General features: G+C 38.1%; 1 protein-coding gene across 1 annotated transcript in view; it reads right to left on the bottom strand.

Annotated features, from left to right (window-relative positions):
* The window catches only part of GALNTL6 (polypeptide N-acetylgalactosaminyltransferase like 6), a 1,507,590-nt gene that overhangs the window by 827,945 nt on the left and 657,399 nt on the right, over positions 1-22,246 (bottom strand). The window contains exon 4 of the mRNA XM_070376153.1: positions 21,613-21,779. Coding sequence (XP_070232254.1) covers positions 21,613-21,779 — 167 coding nt within the window. The remainder of the gene's footprint in view (positions 1-21,612; positions 21,780-22,246) is intronic.

Consider the following 22,246-nt stretch of genomic DNA (forward strand, 5'->3'; position numbering starts at 1 on the left):
TTTCACACAGTTTAACACAGTTTCCCACTGGAGATCTGATGCAAACATACAAAGGAGAACAAGCTTACACTGATATGAATATCATCTCAAGAAAACTTGCTCTTATGGGGGAGATTCATTATCTGGTAATTGTATCAGGGTCTAACCAATGCCTGAGGTGTACAACTTCTACTTCGTTCTGTCTCAATAAATCCTCAGGTGCACCCACACAGATGAAAATACTCCCCCACCAGAAGCCCTTTTTAAGCTTGCAGTCTGGTCAGCCTGGTGAGAAAATCGCCAGCATATCTGTTGGCCAACAAACAGAAAGCAATCCCAGAGCTGTCCACATGAACAGAATTGTGCTCCCTGCCTCTGTTCTCTCTCTCCCAATGAAATCGATCCATAAAAATGGCACGCTGCAACTCACGGGGTGTTAATTTTAAAGCCTATACCTCAGAAACTCATGGGGTGTTAGTTTTAAAGCCCAAACCTCAGAAAATTCTAATTCGTCAGTTGAGACTACTTCCTGTACCAAATGGACACCTGAAAACTTTATGTCTCTTCTATTCATCAATCAGCTAACATCTGAAGCTGGGGAGGAGTTAATATGTTTTTTTAATCCTAAGCAAAGAAGAAAAAGGGCTTCCCAAGTGGCGCTGGTGGTAAAGAACCTGCCTTCGGGACTTAAGAAGGGCATGGCAACTCACTCCAGGATTCTTGCCTGGAGAATCCCATGGACAGAACAACTTGGCGGGATATAATTGATAGGGCCACAAAGAGTCAGGCATGGCTGACTAAGCACAGCACAACACAGTGAACAAAACAGTAAGACACCAATTAGATTTGAAATTTTTACCTGAAATTCAAATTTAAACAGCAAACAGTTTTTATTTTGTCAGCCAAAATAAAAACATGAATTAGAAACACTATCTAAAAACACTACCTAAAAACACTTATTAGAAAACAATATATATGTACTTTCTATATGACCTTTAGTAAATAGAGACAATAAAAAGTGGATGACAAATTAGAAAACTTTCCATAAACCATGTTGCTGCGGCTGCTGTTAAGTCGCTTCAGTTGTGTCTGACTCTGTGCGATCCCATAGATGGCAGCCCACCAGGCCCCGCCGTCCCTGGGATTCTCCAGGCAAGAACACTGGAGTGGGTTGCCATTTCCTCCTCCGATGCATGAAAGTGAAAAGTGAAAGTGAAGTCCCTCAGTTGTGTCCGACTCTCAGCAACGCCATGGATTGCAGCCTACCAGGCTCCTCTGTCCATGGGGTTTTCCAGGCAAGAGTACTGGAGTGGGGTGCTATCGCCTTCTCCCTCCATAAACCATAGCCATCGCCAAAACACACGCTATCAAATTCTCTGTCTCCTACCCTCCACCAGCCAGTGTTAAGTTGAAACAAATACAGATGAATTGCTGCTTTTTCTGCAGTGACATAAGGCTTATTCTAGATTTTGACAGGGCCTGCATAGAACAGAACTCTTAATGGAAGCTGAAATTGTCTTCAATTATACCCAGTGTCTAAAGGTGGGTCAGCCTGGCTTTTTAAGCTCTTAAAATATCTCTGATTTCTGTCAGGGTTACCAAATTAATAGGACTCCATGAACTTTTGTCCTTACTTAAACGTTAAAACTTAGAAGAAAGAACTACATACTGTATGACTTTTTAAAAAGATTTCACATGTTAGGTTTCCAGATGAATTCTGAAGTTTATGCCTAAGAAGGAATTTGAAGAAAATCAAGACGAGGGTAGAAATTGAAGCTCACTGCAACCATGAGGGTTGAGGATGTTATGGTTTTACTTCTAAAATGAAGGGGGACTTTTTCATCCATGATATGTTCATTTGTTTGGCAAATGTTAATTAAGAATCCTCTCTTCTGTATTTCAGCCATTGGGGATGTAGTGTGATGAACCTGAATCTGCCCTCAGAGCTGACTCTCTAATGTGAGGACAGAGACCATAAGCATTCTAATTGTTCTTCACAACTTTAAAATGTCATATAGGACACGTTATAACTTGTAGCACTATGTCTATGGGATTTCCCGGATAAGAATACCAGAATGGGTTGCATTTCCTTCTCCAGGGAATCTTCCCAACCCAGGGATTGAACCTGAGTCTCCTGTATGACAGGCAGATTCTTTACCACTAAGCCACCAGGGAAGCTCAAAATAATTAATACCATATCTTAAATTACTTACAAACTCTCTAAAATGAGAATAACTTCATAAGTCATGAGCTTGTTACTTTTGGAGATAACTGTTGGAAGGAAGCATTTTGTCACCAGAAGCTCCATTATCTTTAACAGATATTGCTATATGAAGTGGCAAAGTCTTCTATTTTGTGGACTCTCAATCATTTTAATTAGCTAAAGGGGGTGAAGACATAAATTCTACTAATAGCTGAACCTATTTTTCATATGTTTACTTTTGAAGACAAGAATGGTTTCTTTTCCCAGGGATAAGCGTATGAATGAATACACAGGCTAGTCCAATCCATAATACTTTTATGACTATGGGCTAGACTCAGACATTAAAAAAATAAACATGATAATCCCCTTCTTCAAGGAGCTCACCAGTTTGTAGTGGGGAAAGACAGAAATGCTCATCCAAATAATGTGGAAATTGATATTAATGGAGAAAATTACAACAGTAAAGAGGAATATTCCTTAATGGGAGGTGCCAACACCGTTATGGGCTTCTCTGTGCCGTGCACTAAGTATTTTAGATATATTCGCTTTAATTCTTAAGACTTCTCAATGAGATGGGTACTACTAACTTCATTTTACTACTAGGAAAATTGAGTCACAGGATTTTGAAGTTGTTGATTATTTTAAAGTAATCCTTTCTAGGCCTCTCAAATAGTAATGTTACAGTGAAAAGGAAAAAGAGGAAGGAGTTTTATTTCCCTTTCCTGAGAATAAATAAGATAGAACAGTGAGCAGGCCTAAACATTCACAGTTTTTACTTTAACACTTCCTCATCTGTCATCTGTAACTAGGTTTGCTTTTCTGCCCCCTAACTCTGCATAAGCTACATTTTGCAATTATTATCCTTTGAAAGTGTTAGTAACATTTGACTCTTTGTGACCCCATGGACTGTAGCCCACCAGGCTTCTCTGTCCATGGGATTCTCCAAGCAAGAATACTGGAGTGGGTTGCCATTTCCTCCTCCAGAGGATCTTCCCAACCCAGGAATAAGACCCTGGTCTGTATTGCAGGCAGATTCTTTACTGTTTGAGTCACCTGGGAAGCCTAGGTGACTTCAACTCTATGCTAATTACATCCTGGATCTAGTGCTCACCTTTATAGCACTCTCTCTGCAAACCATCTCTTGCATTTTTCTCTTTTTACATATCAGAAAGAAAGGGCAGGGCCACTGGACTGTTGGACTCAATTCCTGGGTTACTGACATCAGTCTACGGCTGTTCTTGAAACAACGCAAGAGAAAGAAGAATACAGGATTCTTACACCTTTGTTCCTCATCACCTACTCCTGACTGGGAGCCCTCATCTTATATAAGCCTCTAGGCTCCTCATGGGGTAGGGAGGGGACAGTTCTTGAGGCATGAGCTGACTATGTTCCCCCCTCCACCAGCTGGGAATTAAAGCCACCTTTCTGTTTCCTCCAAATTTTTCTCCATGTTTTTTATTCAGCTTCGGTGGGCAGAGAAAGCCAAGATTTTGGCCAACAACAGTAAGTGGCCCACCCTGACATGGGAGGGCTTCAAGGCAAGTGGGCTGAAGGTGTAATATTAGTCTTAAAGGATTAGTCAAAATAGGGGTGCAGAAGCAAGGGACGTTTTATGGAGATACATTTAAGGTCAAGAAAGTAGGACTGAAAACATGTCAGAGGTGACTTATCTACACTATGTAGAAGGAAAACCTGCCATTTTGGTTTTTCAATGGAAACAACTGGAAGATAGAATTCAGAGAAGGTGAGTAGAGAAGTCAAGAACACAGAATCTCTTGAAAAAGAGTGGACTCCAAGGGGCAGGCTAGGGTGGGGTCCACAGAAAGCAAAGGAGAGTTTTTTTTAAAAAAGTGATTGGCAACGTTTTGGTGGTAATAAAAGTCATTTTGATAATGAGTGATGGATTTCAGTGAGACAAACCTGGAGACAGAACAAGTCAGAAGGTGCACTGCAGTAAGTTAATTATAGCTACTTTGAGTGGATTTTTTTTTTTTTTTTTTTCTGGTTGTGCTTGAGGTTTGAGGGATCTCAGTTCTCCAGTCAGGGATTGAATCCAGACCATGACAGTGAAAGCTCAGACTCCTAACTACAATGCAACCAAGAGTGTAAGGAGTGTAAGGAGATCAAACTAGTCCAACCTAAAGGAAATCAACCCTGAGTATTCATTGGAAGGACTGATTCTGAAGATGAAGCTCCAATACTTTTGGCCACCTGATGTGAAGAGCCGACTCACTGGAAAAGATCCTGATGTTGAGAAAGACTGAGGGCGGGAGGAGAAGGGGGCAACAGGGAATGAGATGGTTGGATGGCATCACTGACTCGGTGGGCATGAGTCTGTGCAAACTCCAGGAGATAGTGAAGGACAGGGAAGCCTGGTGTGCTGCAGTTCATGGGTTGCAAAGAGTCAGACACAAGTGTATAGCAACAAAAATTTGAACTAAACTACTCCATTTCCTAGATTTATATAATCAGAATAAATAATTAAATTCTAAAATAACTAATCTACTTTAATTATCCAAACCTCATATGAGGAGCTCCTTGGACTCTGTATTACTCAGAATTACAATTTTCAATGGTACTATTCAGCTTCAGAGTCATCCTGATGAAAACACAGTGATCCCAGAAACCCCTAAAGGTAGTGTGTTTGTCCTTTGTTGAAGTTTAGGTAATTTTTCCACCAACTTGTTGCCACTATTCTAAGTTTATAGCTTTAAAGAAAAGAAATAATTACCTGTTTAAATATATTTTAATCATCTCTGAAGCAAAGATATTAATTCTGTACCCAAAACTGTTGGAGATAGAATCGGTAGCCATCTAGTTCAATTTCAACATTTATAGAAAAGACAATAACAGCCTAAATTATTAAGTGCCTAGTTATACCCACCAAAGTTATACTTGCTTTATATGCAGAAACTCTACCTCCCAATGAGTACATGACAAGTGAGATAAATAGCTTGTTTATGGTGACAACATCAGTAAAAGTAAAGCCACAATTCATACCTACAACCATGCCCAAAGCACCTACTTAACCACCCCTCTCATGACAGAGAAGGGAAGGAGGAGATGCTGGCTGATGTGACTAGTTTGTTATTAGAGTGGAGCACAGCCCAGGGCCCTTCCTTAGACACTGAGCCCCATTTTCTGCCCCTTCTGACTCACTGTCTATAAAATGAGAGAATTAACCTCATTTTCTGACACTGAAAATGAATAGAAGATGTTGATATTATTCACCATGCAATGTCTTGGCAACAGCTTAACCTAGGGTCCACTTTAGACCAAGTGTAGAACCATAATCCTGAGAAGGCACTGGTACCCCACTCCAGTACTCTTGTCTGGAAAATCCTATGGACGGAGGAGCCTGGTAGGCTGCAGTCCATGGGGTCACAAAGAGTTGAACATGAATGAGCAACTTCACTTTCACTTTTCACTTTCATGCATTGGAGAAGGAAATGGCAACCCACTCAAGTGTTCTTGCCTGGAGAATCCCAGGGATGGAGGAGCCTGGTAGGCTGCAGTCTATGGGGTCGCACAGAGTCGGACACGACTGAAGTGACTTAGCAACAGCAGCCGCAGCACCATAATCTGTAAGCATCTCCCTAACACCAGAAGGAATGAAGCCCAGCACTGATGTGAGAGCATGGATAACTTGGATTTCAGCTCCCTTACAGCTTTTCTCTGGTCCTAAAAGGGACAGGCGCTTAAAGTACTTGAACAGATCAATCACTGTATCTGTTACCAGTGATGTCCTGTAATTAACATCTCTCACCAGGGAAGAGCCTTGACCAGGCCAGATCATCTCAGAAGCTCAACCTACCTGTACCCAAAACTGTTGGAGATAGAACAGTTACATATACTATATATAACAGTTATATAGTAAATTTATATATAAATATAAATATATATATTTATATATAAAATAAATATTTTTATTTTATTTATTTTTATATTTATTAAATATAAATAAATATAAATATTTATATATTATATATATTTTATATAAAGCTATATAAAATATATAATATATTATATATGTTTGTTTATATATAAAGTTATATATAGAATATATAACAGTTATATAGTAAATTTGCATTTACTATAAAATATTAACTATTCTGTAGTACAGACTTGGTGTTTCCCCTAAAATTAGCAACATAACCCTTTTTTAATTCTGAAAGAGGTAAAAACAAATTTTAGAGATGATAGGTAAAGAGTCCAAAATTGTGGTTAAAAATCTGCAGCTAAAAGGGAGACAAAGAAATTAAAAAGCCCACGAAAAACAGAACAAAAGGAAAATCTGCAGCCTGGAGCTTTGGGGGGAAAACATGCCCAGCAAGCCACTTTCCTAACTGGTCTTGCATACACACGCTCTTTGACACGGGGCAAAACAAACTGGACTCCCAGGACCGCTTGGGGGAGGGAACAGGGATATAAAAAGAAAGACCTTAAAGGGGGGACCACTCCTATGGGGTTGGTCCGCTCTCACATCTGGGGAGTGTATTTTTTCATGTCACTTGTTTAATAAATCCTGCCTGAGTGAGATTTCTGCTCTGTCGGATTTTTTTAATATATATTTATTTTTAATTGGTTGATGATTGGTTTACAATATTGGTTTGATTTCTGTCCTACATCAACATGAATTGACCATAGGTATACATATGCCCCCTCCCTCTTGAATCTCCCTTGTTTTGTTTATTATGACAAGACAAAGACAGAGGAAGAGGACCATGCCCGACATAGAAATTAAGCAGTCAGCATTCCTAAAACTTGAAACATATGTTTGCCATGCTATATTCATTTTCTTAATGATGTTACACACTGCCCTTAATGATCAGGTGTCTAAATATGAAACCATGGAGTCGGTTCATTCCTTTCAAAGATACGGAGAGACAGAGTAAGGCAATTAGGGAAGCTGAAAATATTGAATGCAGCCTTCTATTCAGGGCTTGAAAGAAACTGCCTCTGGCCTACAGAAGAGTTCACTCTGTGATACCCAGGTTTGATCTGAATAATTATACACAGCAGATGTGCCTTTGGGTCAACAGTCTGATACGAAGGAATCACATCTTCATTGAAAGTATTCATGGCTATTCTCTTTCAAGTTCTACCAATGAGTAATACTTTACGATTTTTACCACGAGCAGTGCAATCACAGACAGTTCTGAAGTAGGTTATAAGGTCAAGTGCAATAGTCCTTTTGATTTCAGACCCCAAGTTTTCCTAACTGGAGTCTTCTTCATGGTTCCTCCATGCTGGATGATACAATTTTTGGAATCATTCATCAGTTCCCTGATCTCTAGTCAATGTGGCCTTATTTGATTAACTATACTTTCTGTTCAGTTCAGTTTAGTTCAGTAGCTCAGTTGTGTCCAACTCTTTGCAACCCCATGGACTGCAGCATGCCAGGCTTCCCTGTCCATCACCAACTCCCAGAGCTTGCTCAAACTCATGTCCATTGAGTCAGTGATGCCATCCAACCATCTCACCCTCTGTTGTCCCCTTCTCCTCCCCCCTTCAAACTATACTCTACACTATTGAAATCATCATGTCACTGCAGATGAGTATGTAGTTTCCAGATTACCAGATGGTTAAACTCAAGGTTGTCATCATTAAGGGCACCTTATTTATCAGTCCTACTTGCTTGCCAGGTACGAGAAAGCGTTTCTGCAGAAAGAAAGTGTGTGGCTAAGAAAACGTCACTGATGAGCTTTCAGTGTTTCCCATTGGTTGACTGATTGCTACTAACAAGTTACAGATATTTAAATGAAGGAAGGTCTGGTTTTTACCTCCCGGAATCTTTGCCCATCAGAATGACTTCTCCTTTTGATTCATAATTCTTATGCAATGAGGGACTGATTGCAATTTACAAGATGATCATGTCACCTATGGTCTTAGGTAGGATGCCAGGACTGCCAAGCTGTCTGGGTCTCTTTAGGGCTTCATACTGAGGTATAGCGACCTCAAGTAAAGGAAAACATAAAGACTATGGCCAGCAAAAATGACAGTTTCAGGGATTCCAGGGAGCTTAGCATACCACCAAGACTTATCTTATTAGGGCATCTCCTATTCAGCCTTCTCCTCCTGCCTTCAATCTTTCCCAGCATCAGGGTCTTTTCCAATGAGTCAGTTCTTTGCATCAGGTGGCCAAAGTATTGGAGCTTCAGCTTCAGTATTAGTCCTTCCAATGAACATTCAGGACTGATTTCCTTTAGAATGGACTGCAGTATCTCCTTGCAGTTCAGGGGACTCTGAAGAGTCTTCTCCAGCTTTTAAGTAATACTACTGCTTAGCAGTGTTACTTAAAAAGCATGGCTGCAATTCCTTTAAAAAAAACACTTTTCCAAAATATCATAAACAAGTGCACTGAACTTTGGAACCTGAAATGTGCCTTTTTACAGATATAAACTCTACATTTATCAGACTCCAGTCTCGGGAAGTTATTTCCTTCATCATCATTTCATGAAGATTTTTCACGGTTAAAAGATAAATTTTGTAATTTCTCCAAGCTCATGGCAATCACTTAGACCTTCAAGCTTGAACTTATTTGAAGCAGTCATGGATTTTCCTGCTCTCTTCCTCTCTATAGCAAGTGACTTATTTTTCCAAACCTTTCAGATTAGAGATAATTTTTTTTTTTTGAAAGGGAAAAAATAGTGAAATCATAGCTTGATGTTTCTTTAATCTAGGGGTACATCAATCCTTTCTAAGATCCCTAGACCTGAAGTGGCAGAGCTGAGACTGGGATTCAAGACTCTTCACACATAGGCTGTTATCTGCTTGCTATATTTCTATCTGCCCCAATGACTCCATGATTTTATAATCCTCAACACTGTAAAATAAATAGATAGCTTTTCTCCACAGAACCTTTCATTTATTTTCTAAGTGTTTCAAGTGAACAAAACTAAAAGAAAAAAAAGTGCCCAATCTGAAAGAAATCAATTGCTTAAATGTTATTTCAAATTTGTGGTCTATCTCCATTAGGTTGGCGGTAGCCTTAATCTATCCTGCGTGCTTGTGCTCAGTGGCTTCAGTCATGTCTGACTCTTTACAACCCTATGGACTGTAGCCTGCCAGGCTCCTATGTCCCCAGGCAAGAACACTGCAGAGGGTTGCCATGCCCTCTTCCAAGGGGATCTTCCCAATCCAGAGATCTAACCCCTGTCTCTTATGACTCCTGAACTGGCAAGAAAATTCTTTACCACTAATGCCACCTGGGAAGCCCAATTTATCCTGTAGAAATATGCAAAGTCAAAATGATAAGTTACAGAGTTCAAGTTTATTCAAGGTGTAAAATTAAGCTTTCCTGGGTCACTGTCCCACTACAATGTAGGGGTCAGAGTTTTCTGGGCTATGAGGCAGCCACTAGGTTTTCAAGTGGCTTGTGGATACATATTCCACACAGAGCTTTAGGAGATAAAACAGAAAAAAAAAAAAAAAAAAAAAAAAGGATGTTTTCATTAGTATTCAATCCCATACTAGATATTTGCTCAGGCATCCCCACCCCCACGCCCCCCACCCACCCCTGCCGCCCCACCCCCACCCCCAACAGCTTCTCAGTCCCAGAAAGACTCTCACTTTCTGGAATATTTTACACCAGTGTGCCCCTCCCTACCCTGCAGCAATCTCAAGAGTGTTCTAGTTTCTGTGAAGTGAGGCAGACTAAATTCGCAACAATATATCCAGAGTGAAGGCAGACTTAAACGATCTACAAGGACCAGCCTAGAGCCCATTTACTTACCTCAATAAATTCTACTATGAATCATCCTGAGAAGAAATATTAAGCATATCTATGTTTTAAGACCTATGTTATCACTTTTTACCCTCTCAGTGTTAGAAACATTCTTTTCTCCAGGAGGAAAGACCTGATTGGCCCTCCTGCAAGGCTATAAGGCCATTTGGACACTGGGATTTGTGCATTTGAGTCATCATTTTTCTCAAAAATTCTCCATTCTACTGTGTGTGTGTACACAGTGAAATGGTTTTTATCATGATCCTGAACCTAAGGTGAAAATGTGTAATAAATTAGATTCAATTATCTACAGTGTCTATGTAACTGTAGCACAGCTTTATCAAATTACAGGTACTTATCAGAATGATTCTAGTTTCTCAGAATTAGACATATGAGAAAACTGCAGAGGAGAGGAATCCAGGCTCCCTAAGCGGAAACATTATCCATTTGAGGTTAATGTAACATTTATGTCTGCATATAAAGTTGCCCTCATGTGTGACCTAGGATGTCACCTCCCTGAGTCTCCACTTACTCATCTATAAAACTTAGATGTATAAAATTTTGTAAAGTTTTAGACAAAAGTACCAGATCCCCTGCCATTTCTTTCATCTCAAAGATCCTACCTGCAGTCTGAAATTAAAAGACACTTGCTCCTTGGAAGAAAAGCTATGACAAACCTAGACAGTGTATTAAAAAGCAGAGACATCACTTTCCCAACAACCATCTTAGTCAGAGCTATGCTTTCTCCAGTAGTCATGTACAGATGAGAGAGCTGGACCATAAAGAAGGCTGAGCACTGAAGAATTGATGCTTTCAAACCGTGGTGCTGGAGAGGACTCTAGAGAGTCCCTTGGACAGCAAGGAGATCAAATCAGTCAATCCAAAAAGAAACAAACTGAATGGTCATTGGAAGGACTGAGGCTGAAGTTGAAGCAACAATATTTTGGCCACCTAATTCAAAGACTCACTGTAAAAGACTCTTCCATAAAAGACTCACCAATTCACTGTAAAAGATTCTTGAGTGCAGGAGGAGAAGGGGGCGACAGAGGTTGAGATGGTTGGATAGCATCACCGACTCAATGGAGATGAATTTGAGCAAATTCTGGGAGATGGTGAAGGACAGGGAAGCCTGGTGTGCTACACTCCATTGGGTTGCAAACAGTCAGACACGAATGAGTGAATGAACAATAGCAACACTACGGAATTGTTCCTTAGTGGATGTAAATGATTTAATTTTTGTTAGAGAATTTTGATAAAATGTGTTTCATATATATTGATGCATTTGATGTCTAAAACTTGCCACCTCATCAAAAACCTTGAGTGATGAGAGACTGATAATTCTCTAAGGAACTGTTATAAGTCAAGATAAAGAAGGCATTATTTTCAGTTTTTTTGCACTGTGTCAATGCACTGAGCTTTTCTTTTTTAATCAAGAGCAGAGGGATATTGAGATATCAAAAAAGAACTGTTTTAAATACCAATTTTTTTTTTTTTTTATTAAAGCTCACTAGCTGAGGTTTGCTGACAAGGGGAATAATCATACAATATAAGCTTTTATTTCATCAGAGAAAGTCATGCCTACCCAAGACCTGAAGCCCAGGATCCAGAAAATGGTTTCAAATGAGTAACAACCCTACTCAAAACAGCTGTCTGCGAGGAAAATAAATGGGATTTAATCTGCCATAAAATGGATTGTGCAATTTATTTTTTCTTGAGGAAATCATGCCTTGTGACATCAGTGAGCTGTAACAGTTTTGCTTTGAAAAGAAGCATCCTATTCTTTGCCAAACCTATATTAATTCACCCACATGGAGTTTTCATCCAGAAAAAGCAACTGGAAAGCTAGAGGGGCTTACCCACACCCACCGCCTGAGGGTGGGAATTGCCCTTTTCTGTCTTTAAAAGTCCTGATTTAAAACATGAGCCCTAAATAATTATTCAGTTCAGAGAGAGGTTTTAAGATGGTTCCCTATGAAAGTTGAAATACATTAAATTATATATTAATGTTCTACAAAAAATGACAATGTTCAATTAATTGACAATGATTTACAAAGTTATGTATTAATGTTCTAGAAAAGATGACATTAATGTTCTATAATGACAATCTCATACACCTTAAACTAACATTAAAAAGATAATAAAACTATGAAAGAGCAAATGCTAGTTATAAAAGTGACAATTAGATGAGATGTATCATTATTTTAAATAAAAATAATTTTAAATGCTTAAAGCCAATGAATAGAGGAAATACAAATACTTATAAATCTCAAATGGACTAAATTTTCTGTATAGCATTTTTAAAGATCTCACAGGAGTTACATTATTTTTAATTTATTTCATTTAATTAAATACACAGAATATTTTAAGTGATAAAGAAAAAGAAAGCAATAATAAAATTTTTCAACTGTGAAATATGCTTTAATATTTAGTACCTAACTACAGCCTAACTAGCCAATCAAACTTAAGTGTGCCTCTTCATTCTATTACATGTTTTCCAAGATACTTATTTTTGGTGCCCAAAATTCATCTAGAACTGGTCCATTCTGACACTCTAGTCTCAAATTCTACATTAGAACATTTAAAAAACAGTTTTTAATTAACACTACATAAAATGCCTATTAGTATGAAAGTCTCAGCAAATTTATTTTTATTCAGTTAAATATGTTTTACTCGAAGTGAACTGAAATAAATTTCATCAAATTTGATATATTATGAGTTTATTTAGAAGACAGACAAATGTAATCCCCAAAGTTCTGAACCTTCTCACTTCAGTTCAGTTGCTCAGTTGAGTCTGACTCTTTGTGACCCCAGGAACCGCAGCACGCCAGGCCTCCTTGTCCATCACCAACTCCCAGAGTCCACCCAAACCCATGTCCATTGAGTCGGTGATGCCATCCAACCATCTCAGCCTCTGTTGTCCCCTTCTCCTTCTGCCCTTAATCTTTCCCAGCATCAGGGTCTTTTCAAATGAGTCGGCTCTTCACATCAGGTGGCCAAAGTATTGGCGTTTCAGATTCAACGTCAGTCCTTCCAATGAACACCCAGGACTGATCTCCTTTAGGATGGACTAGTTGGATCTCCTTGCAGTCCAAGGGACTCTCAAGAGTCTTCTCCAACACCACAGTTCAAAAGCATCAATCCTTTGGTGCTCAGCTTTCTTTGTAGTCCAATGCAAACATCCATACATGACCACAGGAAAAACCATAGCCTTGACTAGATGGACCTTTGTTGGCAAAGTAATGTCTCTGCTTTTTAATATGCTATCTAGGTTGGCCATAACTTTCCTTCCAAGAAGTAAGCATCTTTTAATTTCATGGTTGCAGTCACCATCTGCAGTGATTTTGGAGCCCAGAAAAATTAAGTCTGTCACTGATTCCACTGTTTCCCCATCTATTTGCCATGAAGGGATGGGACTGGATGCCATGATCTTAATGAATGGTGAGCTTTAACCAACTTTTTCACTCTCTTCTTTCACTTTCATCAAAAGGCTCTTTAGTTCTTCTTCACTTTCTGCCATAAGGGTTGTGTCATCTGCATATCTGAGATTATTGATATTTCTCCTGGCAATCTTGATTCCAGCTTGTGCTTCATCCAGCCCAGCGTTTCTCATGATGTACTCTGCATAGACGTTAAATAAGCAGAGTGAGAATATACAGTCTTGACGTACTCCTTTTCCTATTTGGACCCAGTCTGTTGTTCCATGTTCAAACTGTTGCTTTCTGACCTGCATCTAGGTTTCTCAAGAGGCAGGTCAGGTGGTGTGGTATTTCCATCTCTTTCAGAATTCAAAGTTTGTTGTGATCCACACAATCAAAGGCTTTAGTATAGTCAATAAAGCAGAAATAGATGTTTTTTCCTGAAACTTTCTTGCTTTTTTGATGATCCAGCAGATGTTTGCAATTTGATCTCTGGTTCCTCTGCCTTTTCTAAAACCAGCTTGAATCTTCTAGTGCCAGTCATATAAAGACTAATTCATGAACCAATTCATCAAGAATAACACACATGCCTTTATAGTATCCTCATCTGCAAAATAAGTACCTACTTAAAATAATTTGTCTCTACCTGAATAAAGAAAGCATTCCAATGGTCATCATGAGGGTCGTGATCCTCATGAGCATTTGTAACCCTCAGGAAAAATCCCCAAAGCTGGAGGTGTTATTTACTTGCTCAACCGAAGAAAAGAGAGCAACAAGATGCTAGTCTGAATTTTACAATAAAGATGGGGCTCAGCAAGGACACATACCTCTTATTAATGTGTCAGATATGTCCTTAGTTTACATAGGCATTTATATCATGTGAGACTGTATTTTAATTTAAAGGAAAGAGAAAGAGAGAGACTTGCTCCTTGGAAGGAAAGCTATGACAAACCTAGATATCATATTAAAAAGCAGAGGCATCACTTGGCCATTCTTGTAGTCAAAGCTATGATTTCTCCAGGAGTCATGTATGGATGTGAGAGCTGGGTCATAAAGAAGGCTATGTGCCAAAGAATTGATGTTTTTTAATTGTGGTGTTGGAGAAGTCTCTCAAGAGTCTCTTGGACTGCAAGGAGATAAAACCAGTCAATCCTAAAAGAAATCAACTCTGAATATTCATTGGAAGAACTGATGCTGAAGCTTCAAATACTTTGGTCACCTGATGTGAAGAGCTAACTCATTGGAAAAGACCCTGATACTGGGAAAGACTGAGAGCAGGAGGAGAAGGGGGTGACAGAGGATGAGATGGTTGCATGGCATCACCCACTCAATGCACATGAGTTCGAGCAAACTCTGGGAGATACTGAAGGATAGGGAAGCCTGGCATGCTGCAGTCCATGTAGTCACAGAGAGGCAGACATGACTCAACAACTGAACAACAAACAGGATGAGAAATCCTACAAGTACTTTGTCTTCCAAGACAGATTATATTAAAGCATATTCTGCCCTTGATGAGTAGGACTCTTATTTTATGAATACAAATAGACTTTTTATGACTTGATTTTGTGTTTTAGAATTTACAAAACACACCCTTTAGACCCTGATGTGGGGAAACATTGAAGGCAGGAGGAGAAGGGTATAACAGAGGATAAGATGGTTGGATGACATTATGGACTCAATGGATATTAGTTTGAGCAAATTCCAGGAGACAGAGAAGGACAGAGGAGCCTGGCATGCTGTAGTCCATGGGGTCACAAAGAGTTGGACACAACTTAGTGAATAGGACAACTCTTTAGAAATTGCCATGCTGGTTTTCCTCTGATACTGATAACATGCAACTGTTTTACATTCATATTCATGCCCCAGAAAACAGTACCTCTCTATACTCTGGACACACTTTCAATGATAAATGCTAAATAACCACTAAAACAGAACTGTCATTATATAGCATGATATGCAAATATCAGAAATCAATATTCTTTCTTTCAATTCTATAGCAGATGATAAAAAATTTCTAAATAGAAAAGAATGCAATTGAATTTTATAACATTTTCTCAGTTCCTGCTACTTATTAGCTTTTAATATTATATTTTGACTTTAAAATGCAATTACCTTTCAACTTAAAATCTGAATAATAAATCGAAACAATTTCAAGATTCATTTACTGTGACCGGCGCTCAATAAATCTGAGACATAAAAATGGCTTGTCTTGCAGTCTCATAGACTATCTGACAGAAAACCAGCACACATGCATTTTTGTTGACTGTCATCTCTGAATGTTTATATGCGCTTAATGTTAGTGTCTTATTATGTAAAATAGAAGTGCATTACCATATTTCATCTATTTACAGTCTTCTCATGCCGATGATATCTTTCAACTTTGCATAGTTGTAAAACTTGTGCCTACTGATTTGTCTGATTATGGCAACTTCCCTTAATGGTATAACAGGAGAGTATTTGAGTAAAATAGAATCTGAAATTCAAGAATTCAAGACTTGTCAATACCATTTGTAAAATGACTTAAATATTTTCAGTATTTTAAAGATTTATAGACACTTTTATCTATGTGAAGAATCTAAGATTTTGATGGTAATAGGGACCTTAAAGAAACTGCATGTGTGTGTATATATGGCTATACACATACATATGGTATTTGAATTTGACAAGAAAATTTTTAAATGGCTTCAAAGCAAAATAGACCTGCAAAATATTGGAAGGCATATTTGTATAACAAAGAATGAACTTTGGCTGGGGAGGAACAACAGCAGTAACCTGACATTCAATATAAAATTGTTGTAAAATGAGTCCATAAGAAGGCAGAGGAAATGTCTGCAGATTTGTGAAAATTTCAACATTTTTTCAAATAAATGTACTCACAAATGTTCCATCAAATAATGTAGAGGTAATACTATAGAATTCCCATCCCAAATGTCCCGTTATAAATTTATAAATCCACCATCAATTAAATGCTAAATAATAAGAACAAATAGAAAAATGTATGTCATAATAGTATGGATAAGAAACAGGTTTTTTAAGTTATTTATGCAGCTATATTACTCACTGAAGCGTTAGTCCCAGTTCTGAGACACATGACCAATATTCTGAAACCTTGATTTTCACAACAGGGACATGTAGATTTTGTTGGAATGAAGATTCTGGTATGTCTGGGTGGAGCCTGGGGGTCTGCCAGGATGACAAGTGTCAGTCTCAGTTCTGAGACACGTGACCGTTATTCTGAAACCTTGATTTTCACAACAGTGACATGTAGATTTTATTGGAATGAAGATTCTGGTATGTCTGGGTGGAGCCTGGGAGTCTTCCAGGCTGACAAGTCTCAATGTGATCCTGATGTTGCGGGTCCAAGGACCACACTTTTTGAGGAGTGAGGACCTATGCTTTCTGGGGAAGAGTAAACTGGATTTCATTAAGGTTGCTAATTTTGCTAAGATAGGAAGGATGGTTTCAAGCTTCTGCTTTTCTTTCTAACTAGAATATGGAGAATGACAGGTGTTTGTGAATCTCAAACACTGAGTTCCCTTCTTTTTCTGTCCAGGAAGTTTGAAACAAGCAGGCACCAGAGTGTCTGTGAGTGTGTGTGTGCACGCGCACACGCGTGTATGCGCACACGTGTGCGTAACTATGTATGTATGTCTGTGCACAATATCCAGGCACAGCAGCGCCCCACCTCTGCCCACCCCCGTGTTAAGGGAAGTATGTCAGCAACTCTCCTGCGAGTTCCCTTGGTTTGAACTTGAATTCATCTAAGCGCACCAAGTTCAGAGAATTGTCAGGTTCAAATATGCCCCGTCTCTGAGGCTAAGCTGCAGCTTAGTTCACACATTTCAACATTTTCCATGTAGATGCCGCAAAGGTTGCCTGGAATTTGGAGATAAGCCTAGGATTAGTCCTGCTTTAAAGTCATCATGAAGCCTTGTTAGAGGCCTCAAGTTAAGTTGTTAAATGTATTTCTGAGAGCTTACTAGAAAAAAAAAAAAAAAAAAATGCTAACTTTGGTGAGCTTCAGACAGCAAAAACTGTGTTGGCTTTGAAATTTTACCTGCAGGCCTACACCTTCCTGTTTTTATAAACAGCAGGCTTACATTCTGAGGCTAAAACAATACTCTGTTTACCAAGCCCACAGCAGAAAATATCTAAACCAAGAAGTGCTCACATGTTCCTTTTTTTTTTTTTTTTTAAAGCATTTTGATAACTAAGTCAACTGGATAAATCCAAGCTGATTTTTAAAAATCACTTTGCAATATTTATAACAATTCTATAATTTGAAAATACTTTATCATTTTTCTCTATTGCTATGAAACCAGTTTTAAAGAATTCACAATCAGAATGATTCTGGAACTATAAATTCCAAGGGATATTACAGTCATGCTATTAACATGGCTACCATGTTGGCTCTGTTTTTTCAAATGTAGCTGTTCTATTGACCTGGAAGACATAAAATAGAAAGCAGTAATGTTTGATTAAGTCTTACCAAAATATTATCACCCATAGCTAAAGGACATTAGAGAATCAGAAGAGCTGTAGGGCAAAGGTGTTAAAATGCATACTAAACAAACCTGGAGCTAGAATGTATTTCTGAAAATAAACATGAAGTGTAATGTTTCAGAAATAATTTCTTGAAGGAGAACAAAACATCCCCTATATTTTCTTGTACTTTATAATTTGTCTAGAATACTTGATTTTTAAAGAATTGATGGGGAAAAAAACCTTCTGATTTCTGAGTTATACCAAAAAAATCATAAAGTATAATAGCTTTTAAAAATATGGATATAAATCGTATCTAACTAATAAACAGGGAAAACTTCTTTGTCTTTGAGGCCCTGTAAATATGAGATGGCTGGGGATATTTTCCTCCTCTTCTAATAGTAAAAAAAGTCCTGAATGAGTTTTGATGAACATTAAGGTCACAGACATAATTTAGGAAGATAATATGCTCTATTTATCCTCTTTGTGTTGAAATTCTAAAATTTATATTTTTTTCTTCAATATGTGTAAAACTACCTGCTTATTGGTAAAACTTTTTTTTTAATGTTAATGCAGTACTAATTTTTCTACCATGTTATAAATGACTACAGTTTGCCTTCATATGCCTTCTATGAAGGTAGGACTCTGATTGCACCTGGGGATGGTGGGGGGACAGATAGATGTGTGGGTGGACGGATGGACAGACAGACAGAATGATTGATTGATTCAATCTCAGAAAAATGACTTGATTAAATTGAGAGGATCGCCTCACAAAAGTATGGAGAATGTTGATGCTGTTTTTCAGGACAGTATTTGTTGAGGAGTAGCCAGAAACTGAAAACAGTTGCTCTCCTATGGAGCACAGTTCCTTTATCAGCCAAGGAGGTCTCCATCACAGCCTCCCTGGATAGCTTAGATAACTAAGTGTCATTTATCCACATTTGTTAAAGAAATTTGAGACACCAAGAGGTTCATTTACCCAAAATCATACAGTTCATTGTCAGCATGAGGATTCTAACCTGTGTTTATTATGTTGATTTTCTAGATTTCTCACAATTCAGAAAGTGACAGTGATGCTTTTAAACACCAATATTTTATCAGATGAGATTCTGTAATGGGAAACAAAAATTTGAAAGGAAGGTTTCTCCTATTGCATACACCAGGATGGCCACAAACCCTAACATTCTACCAGATGGGATTCTGTAATCTGAAACAACAATTTGAAAGGAAGGTCTGTCCTATTTCATAACCTTTAGAATTATGATATAATATAAAATATTTTTAAGGTATTTTTATCATGTCTTTCAAAGTTTACTCCTACACATATCATCAGACTTGTGAAATGAAAAGCAATATTTCCTAAAACTTCCCCTTTTGAAAGTTTAATGATTATAAAATAATACTTTCCACTTGATCACTCCCAGAAATAGAATAACTAAAGGAAAGATGTACGAAAGCATTAAAATAGTTGTTAGGGGAAGCACACTGACTGAAACCTCCAGGCACCACAGTAACCATTTACATGAGTTATTTTACAATAGGAGGTCTTGGTAAGGAACATGGAACTAAAAAGCCACCACCAACCAGAAGAGTTAGGGAAAGGTTAAAGAGAGACCCCGCATGTCTGACCACCTCCCAGAATCCTTCTTGCTGGCATCCATCTTGGCCGAACAACGCATTGCACCACTGGGAAGGACTCTGAGTCAGAATGATTGGCTAAAGACAACCTGGAAACTAATCCCATCACCATAAAGCCCAAGGCTGCAAGCCACTGTGACAGAGCTGTTCTATTTATGCTATTGCTTCCCCTCACACACCCCCTAGCCCCTGGGCGCCCTTTCCCAATAAAATCTCTTGCTTTACCAGCACATGTGTTCCTCGGACTATTTATTTCCGAGTGTTAGACAAGAGCCCAGTTTCAGACCCTGGAAGGGGTCCCCCTTTCTGCAACATAATGATTCTCCTTAAAAATGTCTGCTAGGAAAGTCAAAATCACCACCATACTCCCAGCTAATACTATTTGTGTTGTTTCACTTCATGAAAAGCAATGACATTGACCATTCTGAACACACTTCCTTTCCAGGAACATGCTATGTAGAAGGGATTGTCCATTAGAGTCGCTACTACACAGAGATTCAAAAATCAAGACCACTCTTTTCTCCCTCTTCAAGGAGGGAGAAAGCACCTTTCTCTTTGGAAAGCACCTTTGAGAAATATTCAACAAAAAAATTCTCTACAAACCACGATCTACTGCTAGTGAGTGTCTCCTCTCTATTACCCTCAGGTCAAAATTCTGTTTTTGGACATACTTTACCAAGACAAAGCTAATTATGTAGAAAATTCTCTACAGATACACAATCTTATTTCTCTTGGTACCAGTCAACCAAAAAATACCATTTATTTGGTGATGTACCTACCATCCCAGATCTTTACTCCCTTTTTCATTCTTTTATTTAAAAGCAAAGTTTTAGCTTTAACACATGAAATGTGCATTTTTACCCTGAGGTAATAATGACCACTTTGAAACAAGTAGCCTCAATTAAAATAAAAAAAAAGAAGCTTCTGTGTTATTTAAATTAATTTTAATGAGTGCATTTAATTTTAAGTACTTCTTAGATACTTATTTAACACATATTTACCTAAGAAATGCAAGGCAAAAGGTACTTTGAAATCAACCTGAATTACCAAGTTGGTAGTTTAGTATTTAACAGAACAACAGACAACTTTCTTTTGTCACATAAACTTCAACACATACAAATAGACCACGAATCCTGAATCAGTATTTGAAGTGAATCATTGCAGACAAAAATATTACAGAAACCTCAAAGCTAACACACCAAGTGGTTTTACTTTTATAGAATTTTTAAGTACTATGAAGAATAGTTTTCTGTGTGCAAATGAAATTTCCCAAACTGCAATGAATTCATAGAAACTCAAGATGCATTCTCTTGTAAGACGTAGGAAAAATAAACTTGTTTACTGCCATTCTTAAACACACACAGTATAGTTAAACCAAACTCCTTCATACAAAGAAACAGAAGGTAGATGAATATCTTTAGAAAAAGTTTCTGCCTATCAGCCAAGATAGAAAGATTTTACTTATCCTGTAATATTAACAATTCCTGTATTTAAAGCAAATATGATTTATCAAATCCTAAACTCAAGAAACTTTCTATAATCATATTCCCCTGACTTACGAACCAAATTGTGTTCATCAGAATAGTAAAAAACAGTAAAATGATGCTAAATTTTCTAATACTCTGCACTCAGGGCCTTTATGCTGTTATTGTTCAGATACAATAAAATAGCTAAAATCGCCAAGTCAAAATATTTCTTTGTGTTACTTACCATTTCCAGTATTTATGAAATAACAGAAGCACAGCCTGGAGAAACCATCTTGCTAGTAAACAACAGAGCAGATCTTTTTCAGAAATGGAAACAGGTTTTACGGTTCTACTGGAATATATCACCATTCATATGTACTCACCATATTTCACAGTGTTTTTTTCTAAAGCTGAAGATAGAACTTAAGATATTCTGCCAACACCTATCTAATTCACAACAGAAATGCAATGTAAATTTCTTACAGATACCCCAAATGATGCCAATAACTTATCCATTTCATTTTGCATTTGGCCAACATTTTACAAAATCACAACAGCACAGCATAGACAAAACTTCATAATCACCTTTCAGATAGAATCAGCAAGAAGCCATTGTAATAATCCTCTGCCTTATTTTAAAAGCCTGTAACAATTATGCAGGTGATAACAGAATCACATAAAATGGTATCAATAGTGACTTACCTCTATCACTGAAGTCATCAACCAGGATGATTTCTGCGATCAGACTCTCTGGGGTTCGGTTGATGATGCTGTGTATGGTCCGGAGGAGGGAAGTCCAGCCTTCGTTATGGAATGGGATAATGATGCTGGTGTTCGGCAGCCTTTCCAGGTACATCTTGTGCTTACAGCTGGAGTTGAAAGAGGAGGGCAAGGCTATGTTAGATGCAAAACGGTAGTACATTTTATATTGTCATTGACTCACTGTGTTATCAGACAACAGTGAAAATTAGACTTTGCCCTGGTGTGCTGCGATTCATGGGGTCACAAAGAGTCGGACAAGACTGAGCAACTGATCTGATCTGATCTGAACGATTTCCCAGCCATAGCTTCTACATCATTATAGCTACTCTACCCATTTTGGGGATTTATTAATGATTCCCTTTCACATCCACTCTCTTTTTTGTTTTTCTGAATGTGTCAATTTCACATTTATTCAGTTACAGATAATGTGTCTTGACTCAACAAGGTTAAATAATAAGAAGCTCTGTTGGACTATAAAACCAGATGAATAGTTTATTCCAGTGATTCCGAGTTGATTTTGCCGTAATTTCCTCAGCCCTCCTTTGTATATTGACTTCATATGTGCTTTTCTATA

Source organism: Bos mutus, chromosome 8 (genome assembly GCF_027580195.1).
Source record: "Bos mutus isolate GX-2022 chromosome 8, NWIPB_WYAK_1.1, whole genome shotgun sequence".
Lineage (NCBI taxonomy): Eukaryota > Metazoa > Chordata > Mammalia > Artiodactyla > Bovidae > Bos > Bos mutus.